Here is a 17,012-nt window from a genome sequence, read left to right as displayed (position 1 = left end):
ACTATGTGTTTAGACATTCCACTTTTGGTCAAAGTGCTTTCTCAGCAAATACACCAGGACTGAATGGGGCAGCACTGTGGCCATTTTTAGTGATTGATCTTGTGTATAGTCTTTGTGTTTACTTAATCATGAATCATGTTTTTGTTGTTTCTTTGTTTCCTTTAATTTTTTAATATAGGCCTAATTATTATTATTATTATTATTATTATAATTAGGGCCTATTATTGGCATATTATTATTATTATTATATGGAGTCACCGTTAAGTCATTGGGTGGACTATTTGGCTTTCAACTTTAGACATAGGCTACAGGGTTGGATTCCAGGTCAAAAGCAGCTGTGCTGCTGACGTAATAGCTAGTAATAGAATGCTTGATGAAACGCTCCATGCTGCGCCGAGACTTCAGAATGTTGACGGTCTAAAATTCTGCACTTCCACATGTTTCAAACAGGCGGCGTAGGGTACATGTACACAATAATAAAAATGATGGACATGAAAAGACGTGGTCATTGGAAATTAACTCCACTCACCACAGTAAAGCAAAATATTAACAATGAAAGTTATTCTAAATAGCATAATAGGGCCCCTTTAAATTTGCTATAGACATTTAAGACACCTCATCTCACCCCAATGTAGCCGTATGAATGTCCATTGGAGAGCATGCGGTGGAGGCCTAGGCAAGAATTTTAGCTTGTTCTATCTTCCAGGCAGGTGTAGGCCTATAGGGTCTGACCACCAGGCAACCCGTCAACTGTGGTAACTGCTGACATAGCTTTTTCGGCCAGATCAATTTTCACAGCAGCCAGGCTTTATGGTGCATTGCACATTATTATCAATCAACACAGGTGAACATAACCTGCAGTTCGAGACAAGGGTAGGCGGCAGCGGCTCAAGAGGGTCATTGATCACTCAAGACAGGTCCATCAGCTGTCTCGGAAACATCACTGCACGCGTTCTTGCTCATCTCATTGTGCATTCTTTTTTTTCCTTTTTTTTTTAAAGGCATACTGTGTGAGATTTGTAGTTGTTTATTTCCAGAATTCATGCTGCCCATTCACTAATGTTACCTTTTTCATGAATATTTACCACCACCATCAAATTCTAAATATTCATTATGACTGGAAAAATTGGGGATCTTCTCTATGGTCCGCCATTTTGAATTTCCAAAAATAGCCATTTTTAGCTGCAAATATGACTCTGCTTGGACCATACTAGAAAATATTTGTTTATAACTCAGTAAACTTTCATGTAAAGATCAAATTTGACAATAGGCAACCCAGTTTCAATGATCAGCATAGTTGCAGTACCTGTTTTGACCATTTCCTGCACAGTGTCCCTTTAAAGTATTTTTTGGGGGGGCTTTTCAGCCTTTATTGGTTTTTGTGAGACAGGACAGTGAAGGAGAGACAGGAAGTGAGCTGGGAGAGAGAGATGGGGAAGGGCCGGCAAAGGACCCGGACCGGGCATCGAACCCGGGTCGTCGGCCAAGTGGTAAACGTGTGCCCTACCATATCAGCCACGGTAGGGCCCATCTCATTGTGCATTCTAACTTGTAAACTACTTAGATAGCCTTGGCTCGTTTCATTGAATTTTGTATAGATGTGAAACAATAGCCTATAGAACTGCATTTTCTACAAACCGAAAAGACTATTACGAAGACTTTTTATTAGGTAGCCTATAACCTTGCCCCAGGAACATTCTGCACAACACCCATGCACAGCTCCCCTTTAAAGTAGGCCTAGGCCTAAGGGGATGTGTCCACCAGTCAAGTTTAAAGATACAGGTTCTCCTCTCTCAACAATTAGACTGGGCCTACCAGTAGGCTATCCTCTGTCCATCTGGTTTCAATGGCACCTCCTACAAAATGCGTTTTTTAGGGCAATGGCAAAATGAGCTACCCAGTGTTGCGCAATGTCTGTCGAGTTGAGCACGCACGTTGGGCACCCAGGACTGAAAGGAATGTAGGCCTATAGTGATCAGACTGCAAATATTTGAGCAAATATCAGTGACCTCGCTCCCCCAGCCTCTCCCCACTCGGAGAATATGGAGATTTCAGAACCACACGTGTGGACAGCGCCGGACACACCGATGAAGGTGTGCACTCGCGCGTGGACAGTTCCCCAAGTAAAGAGTATAGTGGTGTCGGAATGGCGCTATGAAAAAATTAGTAGGCCTATGTCGGAATGGCAGTATGTCGGAATGGTGGTTGCCCCCCACTAGGTCAGGGGTTCCCAAACATTTTCCATCTTGGGCCCCACTTGTAGCATAGCCAGGCTGTGCCCTCCTAGTGACGCAACACCTTCGGCGAATCTCGATTGCAAGTCTATGATAATCAGGCAACCACTTGCAGGCCCTAATTTGCAGAAATATTCAGGGCCCACCTCTGGCCCAATAAACAACACAACTCAAATTAAAAGCCGCCAAAACAGCAACAGGTTTTATTTAGATTTTTTTTTTTTTTTTTTTTTTAAAGGATTTTAGGGTCCGCTTGGAATAGGCCCGCCAGGCCCCTGGCCCCCTGCCCTGGCCCTGCACACATTTTGAGAATCACTGACTTGCCTAGGTTTTTTTTTGCCTAAGTAGCCTAGCCTACATAGGCCTACTCATACGGCTCTGGGCCTACTATGCTTTTTGTATGCCTATAGTAATATCCCCCTGGTGTACTGTTTTATTGTCCATTTATTGCCTGTAGACTTTCTGTAATGTATTTTTCCCCTTCAAAAATGCATTCTATGGGCCCATCATTGACTCATGCAGATGAGTAGTAGTCAAATGCCGAAGAAAATTATGGTGTCCAGCAGCATAGGCCTACATAGATAAAATATAGCATATATATAGCCTATAGTATAATATTATTTATATATATTTATATTTATATTTATATATATATATATATATATATATATATATATATATATATATATATATATATATATTATTATTACATAACGAGTAAAGACCTGCTTCGGACAAACAGTCAGCAGCACAAGTGACTAGTTCTAGTGCACTTCATCGTAGTTTGTTGTTGCTAAGGGCATTCGTAAGTCTTGACAACCGTCCTACCAACCTGCGCAGGCGCTCATACACAGAACATTGCATTGTGGGATTGAAAAGCCATAGCTACCAGAAAGTCTACAGATTTTTGGTTTAGAGTTTTTCTCGGCATCGGCAGTAGAAACGGGAATTTGATAAGGAAATTGGGCTCTTACGGCACCGCCATGAACGGAGCAGTGGTCAAAAAGACCCAAGACACCCTGGGAAAGGTTATTAAAAAACCGCCTCTAACAGAAAAACTACTCAACAAACCGCCGTTCCGCTACCTGCACGACATACTCAGTGAGGTGAGAATATGGGTTAGCTGGCTAGCTGCTGTCTCTGTAGAGTTCTACCCTTATGTCAGTGCAGATTCGCTGATGATAACGGATGTCTCTTAAAATCCTAATGTTATAGTATCGTCCTTGTGCAGTTCATTGGGTCATATAGATATTGTGCTGTTTGTGTCATTTGGTTTGATGCCAGAACAGCAACTTGGGTATCATAGGCAGACAAGTTGCTACCTTCAGAAGTTAGCAGTGAGCCTGCGGTGTTAGCTGTTGCCATGGGCATCGCTCATGACTACATCGGTCATGAGGATGATATGCTTTATCAAGCTTCATAAAGATGGGGATAATGTATTTCAATCAGTCACCATCAACTAAGATGTAACCCTTTAACAGATTTCGTACTGCATATCTAGAAACTTTCTTGGGTTAAGTTAGCATTGTATAATTTAAACCTACCCAGTCTTAAGCCAGCGACATATTGCAGATCTTATAATCTGATATGGGCTCAGAGTAACCTGGTTAACCTGTTCTCTCATTAACCTAGAACTCTACTGGTCAGTAATAATTTCTTTAGGATTTGTTTTTACACAATGGCCGGCGTTATGTTTGCTATAAGTGAGCTTTTGAATGAACATGAGATAAAATCCTGAACTACGTCTTGTGTTGTAACATTACGTTTTATCATTGAATGCCAATGCCAAGTTCTACAAACAGTTGTATTGTCAAACATTACGTTAAGTTTTGTGGGGATGTTGTTTGATTTCTTTTTAAAACGTGGGAATTAACGTAAACGATTGTCATAAAGGTTAATGCGACGTGTGCTTGACTGGCACTTTACGCATATTTACCGGAAATTAACTTAAATATCAAAATCGTTTCCTGTAAAACAAATTCCTAAACCGTTTACTCTGGTAGCCCCCAACGTTTTGTGTTGGCGTCCTCTGGTTGCTAAGGTCTTCTGTCGGGCAGAGAGCGAACATGTTCACTCAATCCCCGTTGTCATATTATGCAATTAAACAGTTCGCTTTACTGCTCTCCCGAGATCACGACAGCTACCTATCTACGAAGCATGCTGTGACAGGAGAGAGATAAGCCTAAATTATCACAGTAACTTTAATGTAAGGTCTCAAGCAGCAGGTGGCTGTATGGGTATTTATTTGGCATCAATTTTGCTCCAGTTTTCTTGTCAGCGGCAGTAGGGAGTTTTCCTACTCAAAGCTGTTCAGGGCTTAGCTAACAAAGCTCTCTGATTTAGACTGTTAGCTATATTTTTAGGCTTTATATAACTGTACCCACTACAAACACAACAAAACACTAGTTGTTCTCTTTTTTCACTTGAACTGGTCGGCACTTTTGGCTATTTCCTATTTCCTCTAGCGTTACAAAGCATGGGTATCACCAAGTAAATGTATTGTACTTTAACGAGTCCAGTTCCTCTGTAAAGTGTTTCAAGTGTATCCTGAAATTACAAACCTGGTCTGAGTCTTATCCCGCAATGCAATCAAATGTAGTGGTTTGAGCCTCAGCTTGGATTGTCCAAGTGAGAAATTAACTAACTGGCAACAAGACTTGATCCTTTAAAATGAAAATGAATCTCTCAATACCCCATTTCACTCATTTCTTGTTTAGTGTAGCGATTTCCCTGTTATGTTAGGTTTGCAGAACTGTGATTTAAAGCCAAACCAGCCTATCATCCAGCCTATGAAAGTGCTGGAATTCATCAGCTTCACCTTCAGGGCTTGAAGTGTCACCTTTCAGTCTTGATGCATGCATAATTCACAGCACCATTTGCTGCCACACCACTAGACTCTATTGTACTGATTACCAGTTACTTATATCTGGCCCTCGAGCTCCGAACCTACAGTGTTTGAATAATGTATTTACTCACAGCAGTAATTACCCCAAGTTCAATGTGAATCCTCTGCACAATTACCTTTTTTCTGTCAAGAGAGAAAAACTATATGTACATTAACATTATGAATTTGTTTTCCTCTTTTTCTTTGGATACAGGTGATTCGGACCACTGGCTTCCTAAAAGGACTCTACACAGATGCCGAAATGAAATCGGATAATGTGAAGGTAATCAGACGTGTCGGCCACAGTTATCTTGCCAATGAAGTATACCTGAACAAGGCATCTTGCCAAGGGCGTGAATAGCTTAGGTGTTTTTTTTTTTTTATCTGTGTCAAGGAGGCAAAGCAGGGTCAGTGCAGGAGTCAGCTCCTAGGTGTGAGGGTGTCCAGCCCGGGGCAATAGCCTACCTACCAGTGTGCACCATATGACAGGTGTCCTCAGACAAACCATCACAGGGTGAACCCTTGCACTCAGTCAGTCAGGCTCAACCCCTTGTGTAAGATGGGAGAGGACAGGGCAGGGTAGGAGGAAACCCGAGTGCGGGACAAACAGAGTTGGCCGAGCTCTCAAGCATTCACACCCGATCCCTTTCCAGATGCCACTTTATAGGAGGGGAGGTGTCCTCTCCTCTGCGGATAATGCATAATGCATAGCCTCTCCACACCCCGTGAGAATCAAATGGGTGTCTGTGTTTTTCGCCAGAAGATGAGATTGAGAGACACAGTACCAGTGTGTGTGCATGGCGCAATAGTCATCACCAGTAGTATTACAGTAGGGAACTACCTGCTTAGTAAGATTGATAGTTATTTAAGTGATGCCGAGCGGAGCTCCAGTGTGTTTGCAGATATTGTAAATTGGCAGTGTTTTGTTGGACGTGGTTTTTTTTTTATGATTTTGTGCTCGAGTTAGTGAAGAAGTGGACCTTGCAGCCTGCCAATTTATGGTTTCTGGTGCATGAGCACATTTCTTTATAACATCCAAAAAAGGCGCTTTGGTTGGATCGCGGACTGCTCTGTATTGTACTACTGTAGCGAGACGTGTGTAGCAGAGCAGTCCAAGGGGAATACGTGCAGAAATGAAGTGTCTCCGTGGTGAGCAGCAGTGAGTGCCTTGGTTACTATGAAACCAGCCAACTGTGGAAAAAACCCCAGCTGTGGTTGACAACTGCAGAGGATTGAATGAATTCACTAGAGTCTTGGAATACTGCATGATAAATAAAATATCTTAAAAGAGGACAAAAACAAAAAAAACGCTCATTGCAAAATGAGCAACATATGGTGCTTTCATGCATAAACATCTCCCAGTCTCCCTGCGGATCTCATGTAAGGTTGCCAGTGCAGTGACGCTATTGTTCCTTGGCAGGTTAGCTTGAATTTACAAATGGGTGAGATGTTTGGAGGTATCTGCTGATTATCTGTTGTATTATTCATGATTTGAAATGATGTAAAGTGATATACGCTTATGTAAATGCCAGTTGTACATGGCCTACGATGTGACACTGACTTAAGACACGACATGAACAACATATGGAAAATAATTTTCAGAAATGATCGGAGCAACATGCACAGAAAGGGAAGAGACGGTGCCATCTACATTCATTATTTTGGCGATTAAGCTGCTCGCAAAGTCAGAGATGAATATGGACAGTGTGTGACCTTAGTGTAAACTGTAAACATTTATTCATAGTTTTCACATGTAAATCAAAGGTGCACTGTGTAATATTATTGGTAGTTCATTTCCAGAATCCATGCTGCCCATTCACAAATGTTACCTTTTTAACAAATACTTACCACCACCATTAAATTTGAAGTATTCAAATTATTACATGAAAAGGCTTCTCCATGGTCCGCCATATTTAATTTTTCAGAAATAGTCAAATTAAGTTACTGTCCCTTGGTCATGCTAGTAAATATTTGTTTATTATTATTAATATTAATGAAAAGATCAAATTTGGCAATAGGCAGCACAGTTTCACTGAGCAGCATAGTTGCAATACCTACTCTGGCCACAATCTTATCTTACACAGTGCACCTTTAAAGCTTAAGAAAGATGATTGACTTATTGGTTATTTGACCACTGCACTCTTTGTTTATCTCTCTCTGTCTCTCTCTGTCTCTGTCTGTCTGTCTGTCTGTCTGTCTGTCTGTCTCTCTCTCTCTCTCTCTCTCTCTCTCTCTCTCTCTCTCTCTCTCTCTCTCTCTCTCTCTCTCTCTCTCTCTCTGACGACTATAGGAGAAAGACTCCAAAATCCAGTTTCTGCAGAAGGCCATAGACGTAGTGATGCTGGTCAGCGGGGAGTCTGTGTCGGCCAAGCCGCCGCGTATCGTGGCTGGACACGAGCCCGAGAGGACCAACGAGCTGCTCCAGGCTATTGGCAAGTGCTGCCTAAACAAGGTTTGTCCTCTTTTGTACTGTGAAAAACATGACCCAAGTTCAGAAGGAAAAGCAGAAACCTTAGCAAAATAAGTTGGCGAGTTCTAGTTTTGAGTTTTGCACCTGTGAGTTGTTCTGCCGTGCTACTTTAAAGTTAAAGGATAGTTCCGGCGTAAAATGAAAGTTTTACCATCGCTTTCTCATGCTACATAATGTATCTAATGATGAGCCATTCTGGGCAATGCCGCGCCGTTATGGAGTTAGCTAATTTTAAGCTTTTTGGCGAAAAACGCAGCCAATGCATCACGGCGGGGCCAATTATAGGCCTATTATTTTCTGATGTTTCCCCGCTATAAACAACTTCAAAAACGATACACACTTCATCACAAAGGTCTCGTCAATCAAACCGAGGCACAGAGACGATCATCGGACCACACTGGCCAGTGTTTTCAGAGGTGTCTCACTGTTGCAACTCTCTGACCCGGATGCAGGCTACTCAATCAGGTGGCTAGGTAGGCTAAACATGATCCGCGGTTCTTACACCAGCTGCGACCGTAAACTGAAAAGCTGGAACCCCGACCGTTTTCACCGACTGCCACTGTCTAAACCAGCCATATTACGGGAATGGCTAATAGCATTAGAAGTGGAAACTGACATAAAAACCCTGAGGGATCGCTACTACCGTGTATGGACGGAGCATTTCGAGGATGATGACTACAAGAAGAGTAAGGGAGATGGAACACCTAAACGAAACCGTCTAAAGATGAATGCTGTACCAAAAAGGCGCATGGCTATGGAGGTATGTTTGAAGAGAGAGAAACATGTGTAAATGTGTCTGGCTCATGAATCTTGAGTGTCTGTGAATCTGTGAAACTGGTTGCAACACCGCGCGTCTTTGCCAGCTAGCACTCTGTTTTGGGAAGGCATACAGGTGCAGTACATGTAGCCCACTACAGGAGATAATAAACTGTCAAAACAAACTAGCGCGGGATGGCAAGTGAAATTGTGAAATTGTGCGACCTGAGGCATTCGATGTGGTTGATGTCAAGCATGCTAGAGTAGTTTCAGTGAAGTAGACACTAATTGACCAGGGCGCGCGAGGTCAGATGGACCATTACGCAACGGAGGAGGGCTGGAGGAATTTTATAAAGTCGTACTAGAATGTAAGTACACCACCAGTGGTGTGTTATTACAAAGTTGAATCCATGTTATATTATACCGTGTTGCAATTACTTTGTAAGAGTAGTCTGCCTACCTTATCGAACGTCTGGGAGTGATAAAACCACCTGGGGCTACACGTCCGGGAGTGATCTCAGTTGGGAGTGTCCATCTGCCACCGGTACTCTCCATACAACTCTTCAAATCTGCTGCCTGCACACACGGTAGTCCACTTCTGATGCTATTAGCCATTCCCGTAATATGGCTGGTTTAGACAGTGGCAGTTGGTGAAAACGGTCGGGGTTCCAGCTTTTCATTTTACGGTCGCAGCCGGTGTAAGAACCGCGGACCATGTTTAGCCTACCTAGCCACCTGATTGAGTAATCTGCATCCGGGTCAGAGAGTTGCAACAGTGAGACACCTCTGAAAACACTGGCCAGTGAAAGACTGTGTGGTCCGATGATCGTCTCTGTGCCTCGGTTTGATTGACGAGACCTTTGTGATGAAGTGTGTATCGTTTTTGAAGTTGTTTATAGCGGGGAAACATCAGAAAATAGGCCTATAATTGGCCCCGCCGTGATGCATTGGCTGCGTTTTTCGCCAAAAAGCTTAAAATTAGCTAACACCATAACGGCGCGGCATTGCCCAGAATGGCTCATCATTATATACATTATGTGGCATGGGAAAGCGATGGTGAAACTTTCATTTTACGCCGGAACTATCCTTTAAGTTTGAAGCCAGCAGCTTGGACTTTGGAGCGGCTTGGAATGCTGGGAAAGGGCTAGAGAAGGTTAGGTAGAACATGGTCTACAGCAGAGAAACAGTTGATGGGACTTACAGGACCTGCCATTATCACAAAAGTTGTCACATTGCGGCTACATGTGCAAAATATAATTATTTCTACACCCATCCATCTGCAGTTTTAATCTATTCAATCCCCACAGAACACTTGGTTTATTGAAAACGCGTACATTCATCTGAAAGAAAAAATACTTTTGAATAGCATAACCCGGTCAACACAGCAACTGCTTTCTTCAAATTCAATGCAAAATGGCACTTTGAGGAGTACTTATCTTAACTCATTCATGGTAAGTAATTCAGCAAATATTTGCTGTCTAAATCAGTTGAGAATGTGGAGAATAGCCAGAGTAAATATTTGGCGTCATTCCCACCAAATCCTAGCCCAAGTCCTTTCAGACGTCCATGTTTTCAATAATCTTTGGTGTGTATTTTGTGTAACCACCTTCTTAAAATCAGAAGCGATTGTGCATTTTGTTCAAGTCAGATGACTAATCATTCTAGATCACTGCAGCACATGTTCTACAACTAAGCTTTGGTAAGGTGTGCTTGGCACTGTTGGCAGCTATTCGAAAAGTCTTAGGCTGTTTACTATATAAATAGTCATGACACTGCCTGTAAGAACAGTTACAAAGTCAGCTTGCCAGGCTTCACCAGGCGTCAATTAAGACAGAGTGCTCTCGCCATGAGCCAGCATAGTTCTGAGCACAATCTTTTATTAAAACAGTATACACCAAAGTTTTGAAGCTCTGATCAATATCAATAAAAACCTGAAATGGTTTGGGCTTAAACAGCCATGTGTTGTACTGAAGAGGATGACAGAAGTCCTGAACAGAATACATATTTCAGAAGTAATCATGGTGTGGTGACATAATTATTGTTCTTGTTTTGTACCATGTACCAAATTGTACCATGACAAAGTGAAAGTGACAAGTGATGAATTTATTCAAACACCACATCAACTTCAAAGACAACCTCATGCATTGGTGAGACCTTGTGTTAGGGACCATAATCTCAAGCCAATATGAAACTTGCTGCTTCTAAGAGCAATAGGCTACAATAGCTGTTTTATAAACCTGTTGCAACATGTTGAAAAGCCAGAATAATTGGAACCAAATCCCAATAAGATTTTCTATGGTGTGACTGAAGTCTAGAACATTCCCGGGCAGTAACTTATTCTCTAGCCGTGTAGTCTAATGTGAATAGCCAACAAAGTGAACTTTGCTTTCCCATAGCACGGATCAACATACTTTCTCACAGAAATTTAAATCTTTTCAAAATTCTGGGTTTGTCACGAGTTGTGTGGTCAAAGTTTTCCAGGTGGGACTATGTGGCAGTAATTAGCATTGCCATTGGGCGACACAAGGGGCTACATTATGGATTATTGGATATTGGGAGCGCATTTTAGCACGGAACTCTGACTGCTGTGGGCAAGGAAGTGGTGGCTTTCTTAACATCGTCATTTAAAAATAACATACAGCAGTAACAGAGATATAACCTGCTGGATTCATTACACAACGAGGCCAGACGGTGAAGTCAGCGGATCATTTGTTAATTTTCAGCCGCTTTAAATAACTACCAATACTTAAGTTGTCGTCATGTTTAAAGGGAAAAGGCGACGCTACAGGAAAAAACCTGTTGACAAGGTAAGCTAATTGTGTTTCAGTGTAACAAGAAAAAAATCTTAGTTTATTAAACTGCTCAACATTACTACTGCTAATCAGACAGAGATTACACTTAGCTCTCTTGTGTACACATTGACAGAAGAAAAACTGTGTTGACTTCTCTCAGCTGTTTCTGACTGTTAGTACTTATGTCAATTAGTGGTGTCAACAATGATCGATTCGGAGATCCAATCCAATGCGGGGCATGGACGATCCAGGATCGATGCGGAAAGTTCCAGAATGGATGCGGCAATTTTTTAAAGTTTTCGAGAGCAAATGAATGTTAAATTAAATAAAAGTACTTCAAAGCATTGCAAGACTGATACAGACTGATCCAGACTGATCCAGAAAACAGCCAATAAATTGTTGCTCAGTATCTGACTACTTGTATTGCCCAATCATGACTGATGAAACATTTTCTTTGCTTTCAGTAGAAATGTAATGCATTGCAATGCATTGTAGAATTGAATCGGATCGGATCGAATCGCATAGAATCGAAACGAATCGGATTGCTACCTCCCGAATCGTGATCGAATCGGATCGTGAGGGCAGTGCCAATCCACACCACTAATGTCAATGGTGTGGTACAATACAGCATCTGTGCAGCGATTCCTCTTTTATTTTGTTGAAAGAATTATGCACAGAATATAAATATTTCCATTCCAAGCACATACATGTGATGAGAACTGTGGGAAAAGATTGCTATTGAATAATTGTATTAGTCAAAAAATAGTTGACAACTTTAACCTCAATATGAATCTTCACAGAGATGTAAGTGTGGTGATTGTGTAAGTGTGGCCACTGATGTTGCTGCGTTTGTGTTGCTTTTTGCTGTGTTGCAGCTGAACAGCGATGAGGCTGTGAAGCGCGTGCTGTCGGGAGAGAAGGTGGATCTGAAAGGCAAACCCTCCTCCACCTCCAAATCTCAAGACAAGGAGAACCGCGAGGGCCGGGAGCAGCGAGAGGTGAGCCTTCCTTTGCTGGGTTTCCCGCAGATCTTTTGATAGTCAAGGTGGTGGGGCTTAGCCAGTTTCTGACACGTGACCATTATCATTGAAAATGCTAGTTTCATATGAAGTATGATATGTCAAACCCCAAGTTTGTTGTTGTTGTTGAAGAAACTTCAGCAATTACATTCACTAAAAAAGATCTTTTATCTTTTCAGAGGACTTAGTCAAGGGGTTGAGGTGGTTGTTGGCAAAGTGGCCGCCTTAACTATAAAGTGTTGGGGCAGACCCTGTTTTAAATCAAATGCCTTCTATGTCAGTATAAGCTATAAAATGCTCTTTCCACACCCCCAGTCCCCATCGGCACATCAGCTCCTGTACTGCCCTCTGCTGGTGAAACTCAGTACATGCATATTTTATTTAGTGCTTTTGGTCAGTGACTTGTTTTATTGCAATCAGAACCAGATGCATATTTACCGCCAAATCTGTAAAACAGTCCAACGAGGATATTTGACTTGATGTCGATGGATTACAGATGACATTAAAAAGACAACATGGACTGAAAGACCAAAAAAAAACAAAAACACTGAAAAAAACTGAAAACGGGAATTGGGTCATATAAATAAAAAAAAAACCCTAATGATATCAATAAAAACCTAATGGTTTGTAACCGTTTTCACATTATTTCCCACCAGGAGAGGAAGGAGATCAAAGAGGAGGGCCAGACCAGAGCACCCTCTAAAGACCCCGAGCAGCCACCGCGAGACCAGGAGGGGAGCCGCAGGACGGACAAGGACAAGGACAAGGACAGGGAGCGGGAGAAGGACCGGGAGAGGCACCGCGACGGCGACAGGCAGGAGAAGGGAGGGCGCGAGAGGGACCGCACGAAAGACCGCGACAAGGACAAGAGCCGCGACCGGGGCGGGCAGAGGGAACGCGAGAGGGAGCGGGAACGCAAGGACCGAGAACGCGAACGCCGAGACAGAGAGCGGGACAGGAGGGAGGAGAAGGAGAGAAATGACAAGGAGAGAGAGAGGGAGCGCGAGGCCAAGGCCCGGGAACGAGGGGACGTGCCAAAGGAGCGTGACAGGGAGAGGGACCGGGAGAGGCATGGGGACAAGGACAGACAACGACGGAGAGACCGCGACGACAGAGACCAGCAACGCGACCGGGAGCGCCACAAGGACGGCGAGAAGCCCAGGGAGCAGGGAGAGCGCAAGGTGGGGCCGTGTCTTCCATACCTCATGCTGTGCTTTACCGCAGAGATGCATGCAAACGAAATTGAGTAAAGCGAGGCGAAGTTCAGTGATCCATTCACCTCAGTTGCAACTGGTCGCAGCAGCGAATTGATTGAAATTCGTGTGTGTTGTTGATTTGATTGAGTGCCATTGGCGAAATTTGCTCCTGATTTTAATTAATCTCAAATTTTTCACTTTGCTGGTCTTCGCCCCTCTTTACTCTATTTTCTTGGCTTTATAGGAATGAATGGAGAATTTGAAGAGCTTTGTTGCAAAATGATGTGCATCCATTTTGGAACATTTTGGGAAATTGACATTTTAGTATTGGTCATTGCATTGCAAAATGCATTTTATATAGTTTTAAAAAGAATGTTTTCGAAACATTTGAATGGCAAGAATTCACACATAGGTGAACAGTCATTTCCAGTAATAAAATGTAAAAGTAAAAAAATGTTGTTAAAGTCACTTTGCAACGAAACACTTTGCAACGATTTCGTTTTGCTCTGCCAGTTCGTTTCCATGTGTCCCATGTACTGTTAGTCACTTTCCCCATGCTACTGATACCCGCTGGCTTGTCGTGTAGGTGCTTGTAGTGATGGTTTGCTCGTTTCCAGGCGAAACCAGCAGAGGAGCCTCGACCAAAGGCCCATCCTGAGGAGCCCAGTAAAAACCATAAGCCAGAGAACACAGAGGTAACATGCCGCCCCCTTCAGCTGCCATCATTAAACACTGTACTAGTCTCTCTCAGGAGACACTCCAAAGAACACGTCTCGTAAACACAAACAAGAATCCTAGGGGATATTCTAAGAAGGTGTGTCAGTAACAAAGAAGATCAAGTTAACCTTGAGGTAGCGATAAATCAATTAAAATCCAATAAAAGAGTCTGAACTAAATGACAGCTACAGGCTATTTATTAGCAGCTTTACCACTCTCCGTTGGTTAACTTGGGTAGCACTTGGATAAGTGAACTTGGGTAGCACTTTTTTTATTTTCGAAACATGCAATAAAAGGACACTATTGCATCGGCATACAAGGTGTGCGAGTTCCCCTTACTTGCCCCCACACTTTAGGCCAATATTGATGGTAGCCACCTTTAAAACAAGCCCCACCTTCTCTATGTTCCCTGAATATAACTTAATTGTATTGCAAATGTATTTTCTAAGAATCCATTACAAAATATGTCATATTTCATGTGAAGCTGCAAACGAGACATAAGTTCCTCGCCCCTGGATTAGAGGGACTGCACTGCAAGGGGATCTGACTGTAATGTATGCATGACCCTGTGGTCGTTAACTAAAGGGCCGTACACACACGTCGCTACTAGTTACTCGCTCAGCGAATGAAGTCAATAGAATGTCGATGTGTCCCGGGAGACTCGCAGGCGAGTAGGCAAGTACTGTACAAGCGATGCGATGTGGGCGGATTCCGAGTTGAAAATATTTTATCTTCGAGCGAGGTGAGTAAGCGAGTAACCAATTGGAATGCAGAGTTCGGTACTTCTCGGCTATCCATTGGCAGTTAAAGCCGCGGGAACTTTCAGCGAACGTTCCATGAAAGAGTGGCGAGTAGGCGAACAAGCGAAAAGCTAGCTTTGTGTGTGTACGCCGCTTTAGACTTTAACTAGAGTGGTTGGTTATGTAATCCTGTTTAGAGACTGAAATGAGAACTCGGTTGCTAACTCAGGTGGGTTTTCGCAAGGTTGGACATCTATGCTATTGGTTTGACAGTTATGTAAATAGCCAGCGACATGGCGTGTTCTATGCCAGTGTTTCCCAACCAGGGGTACGTGTACCACTAGGCCAGGGTACATGAGCACACATGTGGAAAAAGTAACGATAACAAAAACAGAAAAGGTTGACTGAGCGCTCTTGTTCTCCAACTTAGTAAACTCCAAACTGTGGGTGCTCTTGAAGTAAGAAGACTAAAGTCCTTTCATTTAGAGCGTGTTGGCACTAGGGCCGACTTCAGGCAACTCCACAGGCCGACAAGGATTGTCCTTATAAAAACCCTTTATTAATCCATGGGCATTATTACAAAGATAAAACCGCCAACCGGTTTCAACCCGCACTGGGTCTTCATCAGGGCGTAAACAAAAAAACCCAAAAATGTTGTGTTGTCACATTGGGATACAAGAACAGATATCGAGCACGAGTGAGAGGGGTACTCATCACGTGACAAAGTGGCGTACTCATCATGTGATAAAACTGTTGTATGCCCTTTGAGAGGGTTGATTTTGGTGGGATATATGACGGTTAACGTATTGCCTCTTGCCTCTGTCAGAGCTCCCAAATGCCAGAGACAGAATCGGAAGAGGTACCCTCACTCCTCCTTTGCCCTTCATGCTGTCATGTTGGGCACTAAAACATCTCTCTCTATTACACTACTGGCTTTACTTTCTCTTCTCAGACGTATTTCATTTCATTTCATTTTTTTTCCCCCTCAGGATGGTTTACACTTATTTTCCGGTCTTGCTTTTGAGTGTTGTTAACTGTACAGACAGACAGCTGGTGTTGAAAGCGGCGGAAGTAATTGACTTTATATGGAAGAGCAAGTGGCAGAAGTGTTTCTAGTGCCAAGGGCGTCAACAGCGTTAAAAGAGAAGTTGAACTTCAGCAAAAAATATGTAATGAGCTCGGCGCCAGCAGGCGGCAGCCAATGGAATGTTCACATTTTTCTAAACATGAGTTTCGGTTGGTCGCTCACCCTGATCGAACGCTTCAGGTTGAATCGTTAGCTGCGTTCATCGTCCCTGATCTTGGCTTTTCAGGCGGGACTCCACAGCGAAACTTCTAGCTCTTTCATTGCCGGCTGTCTGTCTGCAGAGCTAGACTTGTCCTTTGTGTGGGAGTGCTGGTACTTCTGTGTTGTAGCAGTAGTCAGGGCTGGGCTGGCCATCTGGCATAGCGGGCATTCCCGCACCCCTGTGGGCCCCTATTTTCAGAAATGTAAATAATAAAAAAAAAAATAAAAAAAAAAGATTTCTGAAAATTGGGGCCCACGAGGGTGCGGGGCCCACCGGTGAGTCAAATTATGAGGGGCCACTTTAAGCCAAAAGTGCCCAGGCTCTAGTTCTCCCCCAGCCCAGCCCTGGCAGTGGTGTAGTGTGCTGTGGAGCAGATAGGTGTCTGCATGGGATACCTATGCAGCTTAGGGGCCTTATTAAAATGCATCTAGCTTGGCTGCCCTGCGGTTAGTCGGCTGCCCTCTTGCTGCGGAGTGCTGTGTTCTCTCCTGGCTTGACTAACATATGCCACTGTAACAACATTTCTGCATGTACTTTTGTTTTCATATAGCCAACAGAAGTCTCTGAGAACCAGGTAACTGGAGAAAAAAAAGTTTAGAATTAGTGATGTGCTTTTGGGAAACTATTAAGGTATTGCCTAAGTCTTGTAGCAGTTGAAGCTAGGCACTCAAACCTGGAGTTTGGGTGCCATTTGACTAACTGTGTATGTGCATGTGTGCATCTTCCAGAGCCCAGCCAGGATACCACGACCATCGTCAGCCAAAGGCCAGAGGCGCTGGCCCAAAGCAGGAGGTCCAGGTGAGGAGTCCAGCAGTCGCGTGTTGAGATAGATGGGCATGTTGACTGCTGCTAGAGGGTGTGGACACCGGCACCCACTCATGTCAGCAGCTGAGAACAAGATACCACCTGGGAGGG

The 17,012-nt window shown here is 43.3% G+C and overlaps 1 protein-coding gene across 2 annotated transcripts in view; it reads left to right on the top strand.

The window, feature by feature from the left end:
• The first annotated feature begins 3,090 nt into the window (after positions 1–3,090).
• The window catches only part of traf3ip1 (TNF receptor-associated factor 3 interacting protein 1), a 29,443-nt gene continuing 15,521 nt past the window's right edge, over positions 3,091–17,012 (top strand). For both annotated transcript variants that reach the window (XM_063213481.1, XM_063213480.1), the window contains exons 1-7: positions 3,091–3,340; positions 5,333–5,401; positions 7,409–7,570; positions 12,012–12,134; positions 12,812–13,336; positions 13,969–14,046; positions 16,826–16,895. In XM_063213481.1, coding sequence (XP_063069551.1) covers positions 3,218–3,340; positions 5,333–5,401; positions 7,409–7,570; positions 12,012–12,134; positions 12,812–13,336; positions 13,969–14,046; positions 16,826–16,895 — 1,150 coding nt within the window. In that variant the 5' untranslated portion in view covers positions 3,091–3,217. The remainder of the gene's footprint in view (positions 3,341–5,332; positions 5,402–7,408; positions 7,571–12,011; positions 12,135–12,811; positions 13,337–13,968; positions 14,047–16,825; positions 16,896–17,012) is intronic.

The sequence above is a fragment of the Engraulis encrasicolus genome, chromosome 13 (genome assembly GCF_034702125.1).
Source record: "Engraulis encrasicolus isolate BLACKSEA-1 chromosome 13, IST_EnEncr_1.0, whole genome shotgun sequence".
In the NCBI taxonomy this organism is placed as follows: domain Eukaryota; kingdom Metazoa; phylum Chordata; class Actinopteri; order Clupeiformes; family Engraulidae; genus Engraulis; species Engraulis encrasicolus.
This window is presented reverse-complemented; position numbering and strand designations above follow the sequence as displayed.